The following is a 19,258-nucleotide window of genomic DNA, read 5'->3' as shown; positions in this document are numbered from 1 at the left end:
AGAAGTTAAGTATTCTAATTTTTATGATATATTGATTGAATACAACTGCAAAATCCAATTTTTTTATAACATAATAATCTTTGATATTTATTTAATTAAATTACAAACAAAATAAAATAAATAACAGAAGTATACAATATGTATTATATAATGTGCATATTATTTTCATATTATTATTTGTTAATATCAATGTATTATTTTGTATATTATATGTATATACAATTTTAGTTTTCTAGAAATATTTACTTAAAGGCTTTACTATTATGACTAGTCTATATTTGTCAACACTGTTATACTATACGAATGTTGTATGTTGTATATTAGCATAAATAATTACCTGTCTATACTGATTGCCACCAAATTGAATATGGACGATGTACTACAAATCACGTCCATCGCTATATAGAAATCGCAAACAAACGGGGGCAAGCCCCATTTTCCATTCACCTGAAAAAAGGAAAACAAAATAAATTATGGGTATTTTATACAGAATGGAGATAAATAATATCAAACCTATTTCCATGAACCAAAAATTATTCATATAGCTTTATTACAAAAATAAAATGTATTAATTTATTTCTTTTTAAGTGTAGGCAACACATTTTAAATCTTTATGATGCAATTAACGTTTAAAAATATATATATACAGTTGTAATATAGTATTGATTGTTGTCCAAAACAAACCTAACGTACACCAAACCCATATATTAATTAACGAATACATATAATGTCTAAACTTTTCATAGAATAATTGTGTTATAAATGATAATTTTTTTAATAGAATATTGTTGGTAAAATAACATTTTAAAAGTACCTATAGTTATTTTTTTTTAATATATTATACAATTAGAATACAACTATACAATTTGTATGCATTAGCTGACAATAGGAGAACTTAATATATACGGTTTAAATACCTACAAGATTTTATATTAAAATGTATTATTATTAGTTATTTGGGTTCAGTACATTACTACATTAAAACACAACAAATAACGATAATTATTGAAATATTAATATTATAATATGGTATATTAGTCATTAAACATTACAAATAACTGATTGATAATTTGATATAATATTGTGTTTTGCTATTTTCTGAATCGGGAAAATGTTTTTAGATACATTCCGTTTAAAATTAGTTGTCTTCTCTCGAAGTGAAAATACATTTTAATTTACTTAACATAATTTGCATTGCTAATTAATTAAATATTAGGATTTCGCACTTGCAGTACTTCTAGGTTAAGTTGGTTAAATTAAACGTATAGTATCTTTTTATAAATCTGATGAACAATAATTTTCATAATAATCAAAATTGGTTTAAAATGTATTCATTAAATACGAATTTAATACTCTGTTAAACCTGTGATAATCCATTAAAATTTCACAAAAACAATATCGAATGTTTTTGTCATAAATCCGACGTTGACTGCTGTTTCTACTCTAATTAAACAATGAATTTTATATTAGTTTTATTTATAATATAAATATGAATAAAAAAAATATTAATACAATATTTTTTATTATAAATAAAATATAAATGATCATTTACCGAAATTAATGCAATTTATTATATAATATAATTTATCAAACATATCAAAGAAAATGTGCAAACTATGTAATTCATATACGTTTCAATCCAATATTGTAATTTTTATATAACATAAATATGAATTTCTTGTAAATACTTTCTCTTAAAGTTTAAAGAGTTACCTATACTACTTTTATTAATTCTCAGAAACAATATTTTTTTAAATTCAATAAATTTATGCTCATCGTATATACAAGTTGTATTCTAAAATTACATTCTCTTATGTTATTTGAGAATTTACAAAAAGTTTAATCGGTTATCAGTGAAACTTTGAGCAATGATATTATTATGTATCCAATAATAAAAGTATACTCTATGATATTATAATATATTGTAATATTATTTCGATATAAATAATATAAAAGGGACTGTTGTTTCAAACAAAATATGAAATAAAATTAGATTTAAACAACACAACGCGCGACCACCGCCCCGAGCTGTACAAATAATGCTTTTGTAATACGCGTAAGATGGATCTTGAACGCGTGTATCGTACAGAATAATTCAGTTTTGCACTTTCAAAGAGACTGGAATTATGTTAGATTTCTCTATACCTATAGTATCCACCCTGCAACTATACATTTTTTTTTTTTAGTCATTGAAACTTGCCATGGCACACGCATACGGACAGCGCGCGCTCAAACGTTCACGGTTTTAATATGGTGCTTCTGTTCACCTTTGTCGAGCTCCGGGGAGTGATAGAATATTATATTTATGAATAGTTTAACGTTTGCGTTGTGTGCATTATTATAGTAAAGCGACTGCTGCTGCTTCTGGAACGAAGAAAACGATCGGATCAATAAAAAAAAAAAATAAAAAAATAATGTAAATACAGAAAATTGATGACCGATAACATATTTTAATGCTATCGAAATATATTATGTATTATAGGTACCAAACATATAATATGGGTTCTCCGACGACTGCAGAACCGCGAGGGTCCGATCCCGCGCTGTGACTTCCACACACAACAATAATATCGCTGTAGTATGCAAAACGTACGGATTCCTTTACGATACTGTATTATTTATTATAATATCTAACGTATGCAATTTATATCCAAATGTCTTATTCTCTTTTCTGAATTTGACTTTTAACGTTTATTCGCCACGTGTGTATGTGTGTGTATCTATCTTTTCCTCTCATAATATGTACTACTGGTTGTTACTCGGTGTTTACACGGGATTCAATTTAAATGTATTTTGTTTCTTTTTTTTTTTTGTCAATAGAAAAATATTATGTTATTACTGTTGAAGTAAATTAAAAAATAATAATAATAATAATAATTCAATATCAAGATTTCCAAAAATAAGAAAAAAATAATCAAAGGATTCAGGGTATCATTGGAAAACTACTTTCAAGCTCTTCAAAATAGTGAACACTAAATTCCAGCTTAAACAAATAATTCTGTCCGTAATGACCACAAAAAGAAATAAAACAATCCAAATTATTTTTTTAGAATTCTCGGTGATATTCTAGTAGCTTTCTAAGTCATCTGAGGGTAGTGTAAGTATAATATTATGATTTCAACTAAAATCTGGACGAATAATTTTATTGAATTTAAAATGAATCAGTTGGATAATTTAAGAGAATTCTCGTTTCCACTAAAAAGCGAATATTCTCAATTTTATTGTATAAATAATATATATTGAACAATAGTAATTTGGTATTTTATTCTTACATACATTTTTTTAACACCTATTTAGTTCACTCGTAATTGACTTACATACTTGAATTGTCAAATAATAATAATAATAATAATTTCATAAATAAATGTTTTCGAGTGAACTCAATATAAGGATGTTTTGTTCAATATTTACATATTAATTGCATGTCGATACCATCGAATTCGTAGTTATATTTCGCTATGATACGCATACACGACATAATTAGAGAACAATAAATAATAGCTAGGAGAAAAATTACCTATTACTGATTTAAAATAGCTCTGGTTAAAATAATATTAAAAATATTATGAAAAAAAAAGAAAAATGTTGAAACAATTAGTTTAAAAAGTATAAAAATAAAATAATTCAAGTAATATAAGTAAAAATTGCTTGACAATTATCATAAATAAGATAACACAATTTTAAAGCAATATATTCAATGAAGTAAAACGTTATATCTTTGTATTACCCTATTGTAAAATATATTATACAATATTTTGATTATGCTTCAATTCTTACAAAATTAAATAAATATTTACTAAAACTTACAAAATATTAAATTATAAGCTCCGTAAAAATAACTTTAAAATTTTTAGTAGGTATACATTTTAAATAACAATTCAAAGTTGATAAAAAACAATACCATTGCACGAAGAATATTTAATAACACATAATAATAATATACGTATGTTTGCTGTATATTAATGTTTTAAGTTATAATCTTACATTAATTATACGAGCAAAACAGTCTGAAGAAACATTGTGAGCGTATAAGCGTCAAATAAAATTGATGTACTTTATTATTAATACATGATAATATATAGCATCATGTACTAAATGCAATGGATACAATACTATTAAATTTGCTATATTATGCAAATATTTTGCTATATTTTAATGTGTGAATTAAACAAATTATTATTTTACAATCTAAATAATATTATAGTTACTTATTACAATAATATGTGATTATAAATTTTCGATTACTAGTTAATAATTTTAGTTACTAAGAAATTTTACTTTCATGATTAAATTACACCTATTGTATAAATATTACAAAAATTATTAAAATAATAACATTTTTAATTTTTGTAAACATTTAATTATTTTTTATTAGGTATGTAGGTACATTATTTTCTGTTTATTGAATATCACAATTTTATTTAATAACATGTATTGGCATTGATAAAATAATAATAAGGAGGAGTTAAACAAATGTTAATTATCTTTAAATATAGTTTATTACATTGCACGAATATTGACTAATTTTAAATGGCGGAATAATGGAATTTACATCATCTATAACTGTTGTAACCACCCTAAACAGCCTATACAATATGTATTTTACGAGCACGTCCCCAGTAATGTGATTTATTTTGAAAATTATACATATACCATGATATTTTACATATTTCCTGCGATTTAAGCCAACGTACAGAATTACAAATATGTATCAACATTTTGTCATTTATTGGCTATATGAACTGTATAGAATGTAGATATGTAGGTGAGATTTTTCTCATGCATATTTATTTTACAATGTTTTATTATTTACTTAGGCAACATAATAAACATTGTAATTACACAACATTAATACATTTGTTACGCAAATAAAGGCTTATTATAATAAGCTCTTATAAGATAAAATAGATTTTGGATATATATAAACATTTATTTAACTAACAATGCTGTATCCTTGAATAGTCAATAAATAAACAAATATTTTCTTTAATATTTCCCCAAATCATTAATTTATTGTTTATAATAGCAATAATAAAAAACAAAAATCAGACATTTATAATTATCAGTATTTTAATACCGTCTATATATGTAATGAGTTACCAATTGAAAAAATAATAATATGTACAAGTATTACTTATTTCGACAATAAATTTTGAGAAAAAAAAGTAGTTATCTTTGTTTTTATAAATAGAAAAATTTTAATAAAACTAATTATTTGTATAAATTTGTAATTTTTATTATTATTTTTATTAATTATAAAAAAAATATAAGTGATATGTATAATAGAACAATGTTACATACTAGCCGACAGTAATAAAGATCATTCATCAGATAATTTGAACGGGAAATTAAAGAATGAAAATTGAAAGATCTTATTGGATCTTTTATGAGTCATTGGAAATCGTTTTTATTCACAACTATTAGATATCATATTATATAACTGCACTTTATTATATTAAATTATATTACTGACTTGTTGCTTGTCCCATATATAAGAAAAAATTCAATTAAATCAATAGGTAACAAAAAAGGCTAAGTGTTTGATACCAAAATGTCAGTAAATGCTCATTTTTAAAAAGGAAATTGTTTATTAAAATTACATTTACAGTATAGAAAAAAATTAGAATAAATTATTGAATAACCTAGAGATCTCAAAACAATTGTAGAACATTAAAACTCATTAACATGACTGATCATCATTCGTGACTTGTCAGATATTAATATTTAAAGGAATTTCATTGATATATATTTTCATCAATACCATTGTCAAATAACACAATAGAGAGAAACAATAACGATCGATTGTTATTGTTTTATACTGAAATAAACTCCTAAGCGAAAGCATACCTACAGTATACCTGATATATATCATCTGATATGAAATGCACAAAAAAAAATTAGACATTAAAATTTACATTTTATGTAAATGTTTTATTTTATTATTATATTTTATCTTATAGATAAAATGTTTTAATATTATTGATAGTCTTAAAACTAAGATAAGGATATTTTTTAGACTTTTTATCAAGTTAAAAGATATAGTTTTTCTCCTTGTCAATGATTTTTATAGCAAATTGGAAAATACTTGGTGTGGAAAGTTTTTTTAAAGGCTATAACATGTGCCGATTCTTTAAAGTCTTTTCGGTATCACATTTTTCAAACTCAACTTTAATTTAAAGTTTTTATACACAAAGATATTTGTCGTAAATATATTACTGTCAATACAGTTATTTATTATGTAACGGCGCAATTAGTTATACAGCTAGTGATCATTAACTTTACATAATAAATTACATATGTTCTCAAATTATAATTATACCATGGTTTTATTTAGGATAATACACACACACACACACATATTATACATATTATTATATAATTTATGCCGTTACAGTACATATAATTACCAGTGAATAAATCTATCTTTATTTTATAGTATTTCTTTTTTCAAATTATTATATATCATAAGTATATCATGATAGGTGATGATTTAAATATGTTGCATTAAATGTAGATACCACATTTCAATTACAAAATAATTCATATTGAAAATAATAGAACATTATAAACATATTTTTTTGTTTAACATATTATCATGATTTTGTAATCATTTATTCGATAAATAATTTAAAAAATACAGTATTTTAATAAATAATACAATGTTACAAAAATTATAAGATCTGTTTTTTTTTAATCAGTTGTTAAATTTTTACAAAAATTAAATCTAACATAAGTATCGCGACTCAAAATAAAAACATAAAATGTAAAAAATAATTTAATTTTGTATCTTTATTCACTTTTTATATTTTTGGTTGGTACTTGACTTTTAATGGCTGATCAATTTTCTTATTTTAATTTGTAAGCATTTTGTGTATTTAATTATCAACGTATACAATAATTGTATAATTTTTGTCAAATTATTCTCTACTAATAATATTAAGAAAATGCTTTTGTGATAGTGAATAAGTATTTTTAGAAATTAAAAAAAAAAAACAGTTCGTATATTTGTAGCATATTTTATAAGTTATTTTAACAATGGGCGTAGTACAGAAAAATAATTGGAAACAAAATGTCATATTCTATCCTATTTATTAGTATTAGCATAGATCATAAATAGTACTATTTATAATCAATGGTATTAGTAATGGTTTTGGTATATGGTAGATAACGTGTTTTTATAGACCCTTATATAGATGACGCATCGCGGGTAGCGGTGCTATCTACTCACGCACACTCTCGTGTTAAAGTAACGAAAAACGGAAAAATTACAAGCCTGATTTTTGTTTAAATCACAATTTACAGAAAAAATAATCATGCCTCGTAGATTTACCTGATTTCAATATTTATTTTTTTGTTAAAAAAAAAAAAAATTATTTTATATGTCACATTGAATTTCGATTTTTATAATATAATAATAAAAAAACGTGCAAATATTTGTAAAACTTAAACTATTATTATAGAATTTATAAATAGAATATTGAAAATCAAAGTACAATGTAAGAAGTCTTTCTCTTTTCAATAATAAAAAAAAAAATGAAAAATTCATAAGTTCTTAAGTCATATTTTAGAAAAAACAGGTCACTGCAGGCAGCTTAGAATTTTAAACATTAATTTAATAAGTAGATAAGATTTATACATAATATAATTATTTATAAAATGTTTTATTTCCTAATTTATTAGATTACCTACGTGTATAATATTATATTTTATAAAATAAACAAATAAAATCAATTTTCGATTGGAAATTAGTATTCTACATTGCTTATAGAGTGTCACGACCTTGCAATCGATTCTGAAAGTTTAGCCATTTACAATTTAAGAAAAGTGAAAAGGGGGAATATAGAACATTTCCGGGATAGGTACTAAAGTATAATGTTGTTTCAAAAAAAAACAATATATTATATTATTGAAATAGGTTTTGAATTAGATCGTTTCCAAATACATAAAATAAAAATAAATATTATGAATCTAGATATTTATAGATACGATTTTTGAGGTCTTATGGTAATTACTAATTAATAGTAATATTTTATTGTTGCAACAATATTTTTCTACTATAATAATATTATAATAAAACACAAAATCATATCAATTTCAAAGTGTATTTTATACGATATTTATTATTAAAAAATAATCAATTTATCGATGTATAATACAATAACATTATTAATTTCTACTCAAATTTAATTGGTAATATTTATAAATGAAGAAATATTTTATCTCGCGTCTATGTTCTATGTAAACGTCATAATTATAAAACTATAAGTCTCATATTTACTTATTATTAGCTTATACGTCTACGTTCTAAATTATTAAATGTATACCCAAATACGTATATCCTTTATAGTTGTAAATTGTAATAGGCTGATTGTATAACATACTCATATCAACATCCGTTTAAATGTTCAATATTATGTACTTAACTATTTTTTGTTGCTATCAATGTTTTAACAGAGTTCGACATAATTCGACTCGATAACATTTTGATCGGCAATACCTAATCGCATTGTGTAGTCGTTAGAAACGGTTTAACAAACGACCGTGTAATAAATTAAAGGCGATATGTTACCGGTTCGGAAAACTGTCATTTACTACACCGATGCTGACTGGTAAGTAACTATGTATATAATGGTAGCTACAGCATCTAGTACGGTTCTAATACTTACTCACTTTCTGACTACGTTGTCAACGTAATGTATTTAAAATTTGAAAGTTTTATTTATTGATAAAAGTGGCTGTGAAAATAAATTATACTGTCAATACACATTTTTACAAAATACTGTTTTCCGTCTTTATTAAAAACCATAATAATACTAGACTCAAAATTTTATTTTTTTTATGTTTACTATACATACAAATGAACGATCTACTTACATATATTTTAAATAATAAGTGTCTGAAATTAGTTAAATATTTAAGACTTTCAAAGATGAAAGAAGAAAAATCGTTGATTTACCGAACTCCAAAAATATAATAGTAAATGTATAAAAAAAGCTCATTAAATAATGTTAACTATTTATTTTAAGCCATTATATTAATACATTATGGTGTTACTTTAATTTTTTTTTAATACAATATATGTATACAAAATATGAATGATTACAAGTAATATTCATTGTAGCTAATTTATTTACTTCGTGATTTACTTTAATACATACTATATTTTTGTATAATTATTATAAGTGTTGCTACCTATTAAAATAAGTTATTTGATTGTTCTAAAAATACAAGTATAATATATATTATAATCATATAACTGTATTATTATTAACATAGTACAAATATTTTAATTTAAAAATTGAATTGATATTTTAATAAAAATAGCTTATATTGCATAAACATTAAATCAACTGATACTAAATACGTTATTATACGAATATTTATATTTTGTTCAATTTAATATTAGGTTTTCTTGCTTTTTTAATGACTGAAAATTGATAACGTTTAATATTCTTTTTAAATTTAAAGAACTTATATAGTTATATATAAGTTACACATGAAACTGTTAATCTTTATCTCTTATACAATAAACTTCCACTCCGTAAAACCAAAACAATGGATTTTACTTGAACTTTGAAGTATATAACTAAAATATTTTAAATACTAAATATTATCTGTAAAAAAATACAACATGTACTTTAATTTTTATAAACTTTGATTTAAACAGCTGCAGTGAAAGGAGAATTCAAAGAACACTTTAAAATATTACTCTCCTCTTAATATTTAATAATTAATTATATTGTAAAATATATTAAAAGTTTAAGTTTAACGTTGTTACGAAACAATTAAGAAAGTATTTTTCACCACTATGAAATTGATTGTACAACAATAATGTTAATATATTGATTAATTATTGTAGTCAGAATTTGCTCATAAGTCATAATTTTACCAAATTTTACTATCATGATTATCTTTTTTTGAGTATGAGGAGCAATCGAATGTTAAATACCTAGTTGTATAGATTTTTATTTAACTGTCAGCTTATGAAAAATCATTATAAACTTCGAGTTCATTGTTAAAATTTGAACCCACTTATGAACTGTCAAAAATAGAATTCAAGACTATAGTATAAACTTTTATATTATGCACACTCGTCACTTACTTATATAATTATATTTCCCAAATAATGCGTTGATATTATTAATGATTTCTAATCGTCTGCTTTTCTTAATCGTCGTGAAACACGAGTTATAACTAACTTTCTGATGATAACTATCATTTCAACAAAAACGTTATTTTGTTTATTTTAGATTCAATTGGTATTTATTCTGATCAATAGATAATATCCGGCTTATTTGTAATTAGTTAATTGATTATTTAATTTCAGTATAATTATTTTAATTACTTACTTAAAAAACAAAAATGATAACATCGTTGATAATCTTTACTTTTTAAAATAGGTACAATGAACATAAATAAAAACTATTCTTTATTAAATAAATTACCATATATTTTATTATGTTAACCTATGTAATATTTATAGCGTAAATATATATCTTAAAAAACTCTTCATTTAATACATTTAAGCAAGTATATTTACTATAAATTCCATAGCTGTTGTTAAATATAAAAAATATATAAAAGGACTTATATGTAGGTATCGAGTTATTTTACATTTCGAATGCATACATCAGACATACAATAAAATGCATTTTCACTGAGTAAAAATAATATAATAAGCATGTATTTATAAAACAATGCATTAAAAAAATGTTAAATATTAAAAGTAATTCAAAACGTTCAATAATATTTTAATATTGAGTTTTTTACTTATCTGTGTATGTTTATTCGTTTTATTTAAGTCTCTATCTCAAATGTAATAAAATTATATTAATTCATCATTATACCTACCTATTATCCAGTTAATAACTATTAGCTGGATTTTTATTTTTTTTTTTTAATATGAATATTTTATAATGATATGCTTATATTACATAGATATAATATGTGTAATGATCTGCGGAGTATATTTTTTTGGTCCATCTTTTTTAATTACAAGCTATGAAAGTTTCAAATGTTCCAGCATTTTCTTATCATAAGTACAATAATATACTTAAATGGAAGAACGTTTTAAGAACTTTATATTATTTTCGTTAATGTTTGCTATAATATGTACTATTTACTTCATTACACTGGATTAAATCACAATGTCAAGAAATAAAGATCACGATAAAGAATAACCTATAGGTAAAAGCTTACAAACTCAAAAAACATATTTTGGAGAAAACACAACAAAATGTGCACATATCAAACACAATTATGAAATATACTAATTTACAAAGAAAAAAATGTTGACTGATGAAAAGAATATGTAAAATCACTTATATAATATGAAGATAATGATTCAAAATTATTGATTCAAGAGCAAGAAAATGGAGATTTACAGGAAAACCTGTTGACTAAAATAATTTAAGATTATAATTCTAATATAGGTACATTAAGAGTCATAAAAACAAATAAACACTGGCACCAGAAAATATGAATATAGAATTTAAGCTAAAACAAAAATAAAAGAAGAATTATTTAAAATAATATATGATGTATGTAATACAGGGACTGTTCAAAAGACCTTTACCGAAAACTGCTGGAGCAAATTAATGCAGTAACTTTAAATTCTTAAGCCTAATACCACATATGCTTTAAAATTTCTAACAATAATTATAAGTATAAGAATTGGTAATAGAACCGAAAAACAGATAGATAGTGATCAGTATAGTTTTTGAAAACACAAAGATACAAGGGAAGTAATATTAAGCTTAAGAATAATACTATAGAAAAACAAATAGATAGTCAAAAGAAAACCTTTATGCCTTTTGTAGATCTAGAAAGTTCTTTATCAACAATGTAATTGTAAAATACTATTTAATATAATAATCAAAGTTGGCATAGATATTAAAGATAGAAATATTTTATATACAGTACATAAAAATAAGGAAGCTAAAGTTGAACTATACAGCAAAAACAGCTAATGAGTATACATAATTATTAAACAAGAATGTCTACTTCTACTCTCTTTATTCAATATTTACGTTAATCAATCGATAAAGAACTAGAATAGAAAAGGAAGGATAGGAGTATAGGACTAATAATAGAAGAATTTTAATATCAAAAATAAGGTTAGCAGATTAAGTTTTACACTCTATATATTATTATGAAAAATATCTACAAACAGTATTTACTAAGATTAATAACATATTTTTAACATTATAATGCGCTAAAAACAAACGTAATGGTATAAAATAAACAGGAAAATACACAAAAAAAATCGGGGGGGGGGGGGGGGTCATAAAAATTTACAATAATCAATATTTATCGATGAATAATGATATAAATAAAATACCTACACAAGTATTAATTTTCTGGGGGTTTAACCCTCCCTCTCCCCCTATATACGTGCTTGGCAATAAACAAAACAAACCAAACATTATTGTATACCTTAAAGGAAACAGAATAGAGCAAGTAAATCAATTTAAATATTTGGGAAGCATAATGAACAACAATGGAAGATCAGAAAAAATAAATAGAATAGTACAACCAAAAAAGGCATTTCTACTTAAGAGTAAATTACTAACATCAAAAAATGTAGATCTAAGAACATGAACACGTTTAATTAAAACGTATGTACAGCATTAAATGGAAGTGTAATATAGACATTGAATAAAAATCATGCAACCACTCTTAGAAATGCGGTGTTGGCAAAAAATGGAAAAAATAAAATAGAAGGAAATGAAAAAAAACAAAAAAGTGTTAGAGATTTAACTAATAAGAAAAGAACCTCGCTAAATAATTTACGATTAGGGCGACACCATATTATGAAAGGTTATACGCTGTGACAAAACGAAGAACTCCGTAACATCATACTGGAAAGTATAATAGAAGTGAAGTACGGAAGAAGAAGACCAAAAATGTGTTATATTAGTCATGTAAGCTTTTGATTACTAATCAAAGATACAAGAGTCGATTCGTATAAACATCTTAAAGATAAAGCATGAGATAGAGAATCGCGGAGAGAATATTTACTGTTGACCAATCTACGGATTACATACTAGAAAAAAAATCATTGCAACCAAAATATAAAAACGTACTTCATGAAATTATTTTTATATATTTTAACTTAAAATAGCTTAAAATATTATGTTAATATACACATTGTACATATAAAAATAAGTTTACATATTTTTATTACTATTCCTATAGTAAGTAAATACATAGTTCGTACAGGGAGTTGAACATCGTCATGTTATATAAATTTTACATTTATTACTAATAATTTAAGTTTAGTTTTATTTTACACATTTTAGTAGTTCATTTGAATATTTTAAAGCTAATAAATAAAGAATGTAGTATTATTATTCTATATAAATTTATATTTTTAGATTCTGTGCGGTGTGGTACACATATTTATTTTACAATGATGATGTGTTTTATGTGCGTGTTTGTTAGTTATGTAGTAAAATATTTAAATCTTTTACTTTGAGGATAGCTTCTGGTAACAAACTGGATCTATATATCTAATTTTTTCTATATAATTATAAATAATTAACACAATAATAAAAAAGAAAAATAGTTTCCCTGCATTGATTTTCAGCAAAATCGATATAATTACACAGTTGTAAATATTTTTGGAAGTTAAGAATTTTATTTTAAAAATTATAAATTAAGTTATTTAATGTATTTACATTTCTACATATCAGTTTAATATATGAGTACTAGATTACTAAATTGTTAAAAAACAATGTATGGAATTCATGTTAAAATATATTTAGAAACCAGGAATTTGGAACACTTACAGAATGGTGGCTTTCTAACTTACTTTTTTTTTTTAAACATCCATAAGAAATGTTTTCTCAGTTGAAAACCATTAAAAAACAAAATAGTTCTTCTTAGCTATAATTTTAAATTATTAATTCTATTGGAAATATTATATTTTGATACATTTGAAAACATTTGTCTTGCCTATACAATAATATAACAATTTAAATGTAATATAACCATGACAGAAAAAGATGTATTTAAAATACTAACTATATAGCTTATCAATTTCCACAGTTTTTTTTATTATTATTATTTCTATTATTATTATTTTTTTTTTTTTTGTATAAAAATATACTACATATTACTATGTTAGTGATTGTAGTATTTTAATCGAAGTATATGATTTTTGAGTTAACTCTCGTCCCTTTTGTGAATATTATGAAATATGATAAAAAAAAAAAAAAAAAATTATAAAATATGGTTTTAAATTTGTGTAATGTTTTATTAGAAAAATGATTCTCGATAAGATTTAAAAATCAGAAAAAAATTGAAGCTTCATCTAAACCGAATTAGATTGTATTTAATATAATAAATTAAAATTAGATAGTTTCATGAGCCTTTCCACTGTGCAATTTTACATTTCATTGATGTTCCTAGGACATTTCATGAATTTATAATGAGGTTTACACTATTACCTATATTATAATATGATATTATTAAGTAACAATCAAAGATTAATTTAATGTATTTTACCAAGTGTTATCTTAACAATTGCGTGTAATCAATAATCACTTCAAATTGAGCGTTCTAAACTATCTAAACACAAACTGTTTATACCATTTATTTTCAAGTATTTAAGTTATAATATAATACAATGTTTGCTATTATGTCTATCAACGTTCGTTGTATGGTTTATTCCTCTATATTAGTATAATATATATATAATATAATTTAAAGTAATAAGTACTATGAATACCATTTTATAAGCGACTACAGTTTTTTTTTTAATTTTTTAGAGAGTTACTAAATTAGTTAATAAACGTGTTTTGAAATTATAATCTATATATTAATTTAAGATATTTTATGCTAATTTGTTTATTATTCTTCTTCCTTGGTGGGGGGATTACAAAACAGGAATTTGAATTTTTTATTATTATATTTTCAATTCGTTATTATTTTTTATAAATTCATTCAACATCAAAACTGAATATCCAGCAATATAAAAAACTTAAGCTATAACTTACTAATGTATAATATTGTATTCACTAATTGAAAAAATACTCATGTAGGTACAATATAATTTAATAAAATAATCTAGAATATTAATCAAATAAATAATAATGTATAGGTGTATCAAATTCGAATAATTTATTCTTACATTTTATTCCATAAAAATGAAACCTTAACCAAAATCATTATACTAATTACAGTATAACATAAATAATATTCAACATAATACAATATAATGATAGAAATTAGACATCACTGTAATACAAACGTTGTTTCCAAATTAACACTTTCTTTTTAATTCTAGAATTATAAATGTATGTATTTGCACATGAATAGTGTACTTGATATAATATCAAAAACGACTATTTAGAAACACAACATTCATTTTCCGTTTTAATTTATATAGGTACTTAAATTATACAATTTAAATACAATTTATTATAAATCATTTTTGTTAGTGTTATAAATTAGAAAAACTAACAGGTTAGGTATAACTGGTATAAGTAATTAATTCACAATTTAGTTTTTCAAGTCATTTTTTTATTTATACATTTATATTATTTACAAGTTCTTCGTATTGTTATGTTTAAGCAATCCCAATAACAATAATAAAAAATACTATATATTTTAATAACTTAACATAAATTATAATATGATGTATACATGAAGTTTAATAAATTACAGTTAAAATTTGAGTATATAATATATCCTGCTTACTTTCATTAATACTGTAATACATTGATTAAATGTCCACAGATAAGAACCCATTTCTAAAATTCAAACAATCAATGAAACAGTGTATTTCCATCAGTACAATCTCTCAGTTCACAATAGCATTATATAGGAGTTTATACTTAGCTTATTCACTGTGAAGTTTTGGTTATGGACATTGTTGTTGGGCAAATTATCTCTAGTTAATGTAATTGGAGGTAAACTAGCCATCATCTCCATCTCCAACTGACTTCTCTATAAATCATTAATCAACCTATTTCATTTATGTTCTTAAAAAATCTTTTAGTAATAGTTTAATTTTTGTCGAATATATTTATTCTCACAAATAATTGAACAAGATTAATGAGTTGAAGTAACACCCGTTCAATGAGTTTTTCTCGTAGAGCTCGTACAAATATTTAAAATATATTATTGCAAATCTGGTTATAATTTTTCAAATTTGGCGATTTGAACAATAATAAATAGAACTAGTTTTTAATTAAATTAATTAAAAAAAAAAACTAGATAATAAACATAACAAAAAAAAACCCTATTTTAAAGACGAATTGTGTTAAAATATATAATGTAACCTATTTCTACTTATAGTATTGTACTGCAGTATATTTTACATACAGTAAATGAACTATTTTTTTTCGTGAAAAAATAAGTAAACTAGTTATAATTACAAGGGTGAATCATGATAATTCAAATTTGAGTAAACTTAGATTTGAATTAATGATACTGTAAAATGTATACTTAATACGAGTAACTATTATGTTTGATACATAGACACATTTCTGCATTAAATATTAATAAAATATATATTATAATAACTATAATACCTTTAAATTATTCTGAATATAATAATAAAAAAAAGTTGTTGAATTAACAAAACTCTACGGTTCATTTACTAAAAACCACCCATTAATCTTTAACGTTTTTGTAGTAATATTATAAGATTTAACTTTTACAAAGTTTTTTTTTTAATAAAATTAATACGATTAAAAGTTTTTTTTGTTGTTCTGTCATTCTAAGAATCAATAATTACTCAATGAAGCTCAAAGAAAATAGTGTAGGGAATAAACCAGATTCTAAAATGGCACGCGAGGTTGACATGGAAGGAAATGAAAAATCGGTGTTAAGTAGTTTTTAGTAAGAAGGCGAGTAAAACAAATGAAACATGATTAGGGTGAGTGCTGCATTTAAGGTACTATGTCGCGTTGATCATGGAATGGATTACAAAAGTACTTTAAGAACAAATCTAGATTCAGCCCCATGAATTTTGTAAATAACTTTTCAATCTGATTCTAAAATATTTTTAACTAACGGAATTTAAATATTAAATGTTTATTGTTACATAAATGTCCAATGGTCATACAGTTTCAATTATTTGAACAATGTTAACAATGTTAGCATATTAAATGTTTGATTTAGTAAAAATAAAAATTCATAATTTATTCATAAAACTATAAGATTTAAAAGAAAATATATTAATTAAAATTAATCGTAATATTTAAATCAAAATTTATCAAAATTATTTATTTACTTAAACATGCACGACAAAGAAACGAAACATAAAAATATGCATTGAGATTTCCTAATTTTTAAAGTCTGTCAACTTAAATTTGTCTTTGTCATAAAAAAAAAAATCATCATTAAATAATTCTTTAATTTTCGTATTTTTGCACTTGACAAGTATACAAATCAATTATCAATATATATATATATATATATATTATATATATTATATATACGGACAAACATATTTCTTTTGTTTTGTAATATTATTATTACGAAATTATTTAAGTTAATTTGTCATAATAAACGTGTAAGTTGTAATACATATATTGCAAAGTGTATTAAGTAATCTGTTAGCTTTGTAAAAAAGAGAATCCTACAGCCTTAATCCGGGCATGTTTATCACTTCATCTAAGAACTTTAGATCTCACTGTTTATTCCTTAATCAACATTTATAGCAATGGACAGTGAAAACAATTTACTACAATATGGATTAAAACTTTTTATTTGTTAAGTACATGTACACATTCTTGATTATTTATTATTGAAATATATAAATAATTTGTAACGATAACAATAATTGTATCAACATGAAAATAATAATAATTTTTTTTTTTATATAATATTTCAATAGATATCAGAATTTGAATTAAGCTAAAAGTTATTATTTCGTTTCCTCTATTTTTATATTTATTAATTGGGTATCGACATAATATACATTTTTCATATTTATATCATATATTTTACTATATTAAATTTTAAATCCACCATAATATCCAAATAATACAACAGTATTATAGGAATTAAAGTATTAATAAATAATATTATATAACTTAATATACTATACAACTGTTAATATATGTATAATAATCACTGTAAGTATGTTTTATATAGTGCTATAAATATTGTGTCTACTTAAAATTATTTAACAGTAGTAATATATTATAAATCATATTATGTTACACTATTAGAAAAATTGGATATTATGTACACTGCAAAATGAACTACTTCAAAATGAATGCGATGTATTCAATCATGAAAATACATAAAATAACATAATAATACATTTTTAAGCTTTCTCTTCACAATCTATATTTTCATTCGATATTGTGACAGTAGAGATGTGTTAACATAAAAACTTATGAAGTCAGTCAAAAGTTCTCATTCTCGACGTTTTTTATTGGTCTTCGTTATTTTTTAATAGTGCAATAATAGAATCGTGAGACTCCAGTCAGCTGGTCTCTGTATAGAATATAACATAAAGGCTTAGCGTGTTCAATCAAATCATATCTAGTCGAATTCCCTTAGTCGTACTACGCACACATTTATATTTTATTAAAGAATGTTTCTATATATATTTATATATATTTATATGTATTATATATACAACAATTCAAACACCTAATAATTATTATCGAAATCGAAAGATTTTAAAGATTTATATTATATTATATTATGTGAAACTATAATGAAACGAATTGAGTATTTACGAATTTACAGATAATCATTTGTGCAATCATTTTTGACTAAACCCAGTGGGATTACGCCGAGGAAGGCCGTCTTGGCACGAAATACTTAATTACGAAAATGGTCTTAAATACACACCATTCACCAGAGATAGCGCATATCTTGAGAGCGCACGACTACCGGTAAGTGAACGCTATATTATTCATTAGGTGTATGGGCCGCATATTTGTGGTTTACATGGATTGTAAAGGATAATCAAACACAGAATAAATTAAATAAATGTAATATTAGATGTTGTAATTATTAACATTCATATTATTAGATACAATAATAAATTAAATTAAATTTTTATTTAAACGATGTATATACAATCATATAAAAAAAAATTAACCTAAGGTTAAGTTAATCTATTTGCATAACAAATTATAATAATTATATATCTCATTTGGTTGAAATAAAAATTATGTAGTAGTTTTTAATTTAAAACAATATAAATAAAATTATAAGATAATTGTTTGAGTACAATTAAGTTTCACTTATATTCTTTTAGTTTTTTTTTCAGCCAGGAAATAACCCT

The 19,258-nt window shown here is 23.0% G+C and overlaps 1 protein-coding gene across 1 annotated transcript in view; it reads right to left on the bottom strand.

The window, feature by feature from the left end:
- LOC114125896 (dopamine D2-like receptor) overlaps positions 1 to 19,258 on the bottom strand; it is a 251,374-nt gene that overhangs the window by 137,374 nt on the left and 94,742 nt on the right. The window contains exon 2 of the mRNA XM_050199398.1: positions 338 to 447. Within this exon, the coding sequence (XP_050055355.1) occupies positions 338 to 447 (110 nt within the window). The remainder of the gene's footprint in view (positions 1 to 337; positions 448 to 19,258) is intronic.

Source organism: Aphis gossypii, chromosome 2 (assembly GCF_020184175.1).
Source record: "Aphis gossypii isolate Hap1 chromosome 2, ASM2018417v2, whole genome shotgun sequence".
NCBI lineage: Eukaryota > Metazoa > Arthropoda > Insecta > Hemiptera > Aphididae > Aphis > Aphis gossypii.
This window is presented reverse-complemented; position numbering and strand designations above follow the sequence as displayed.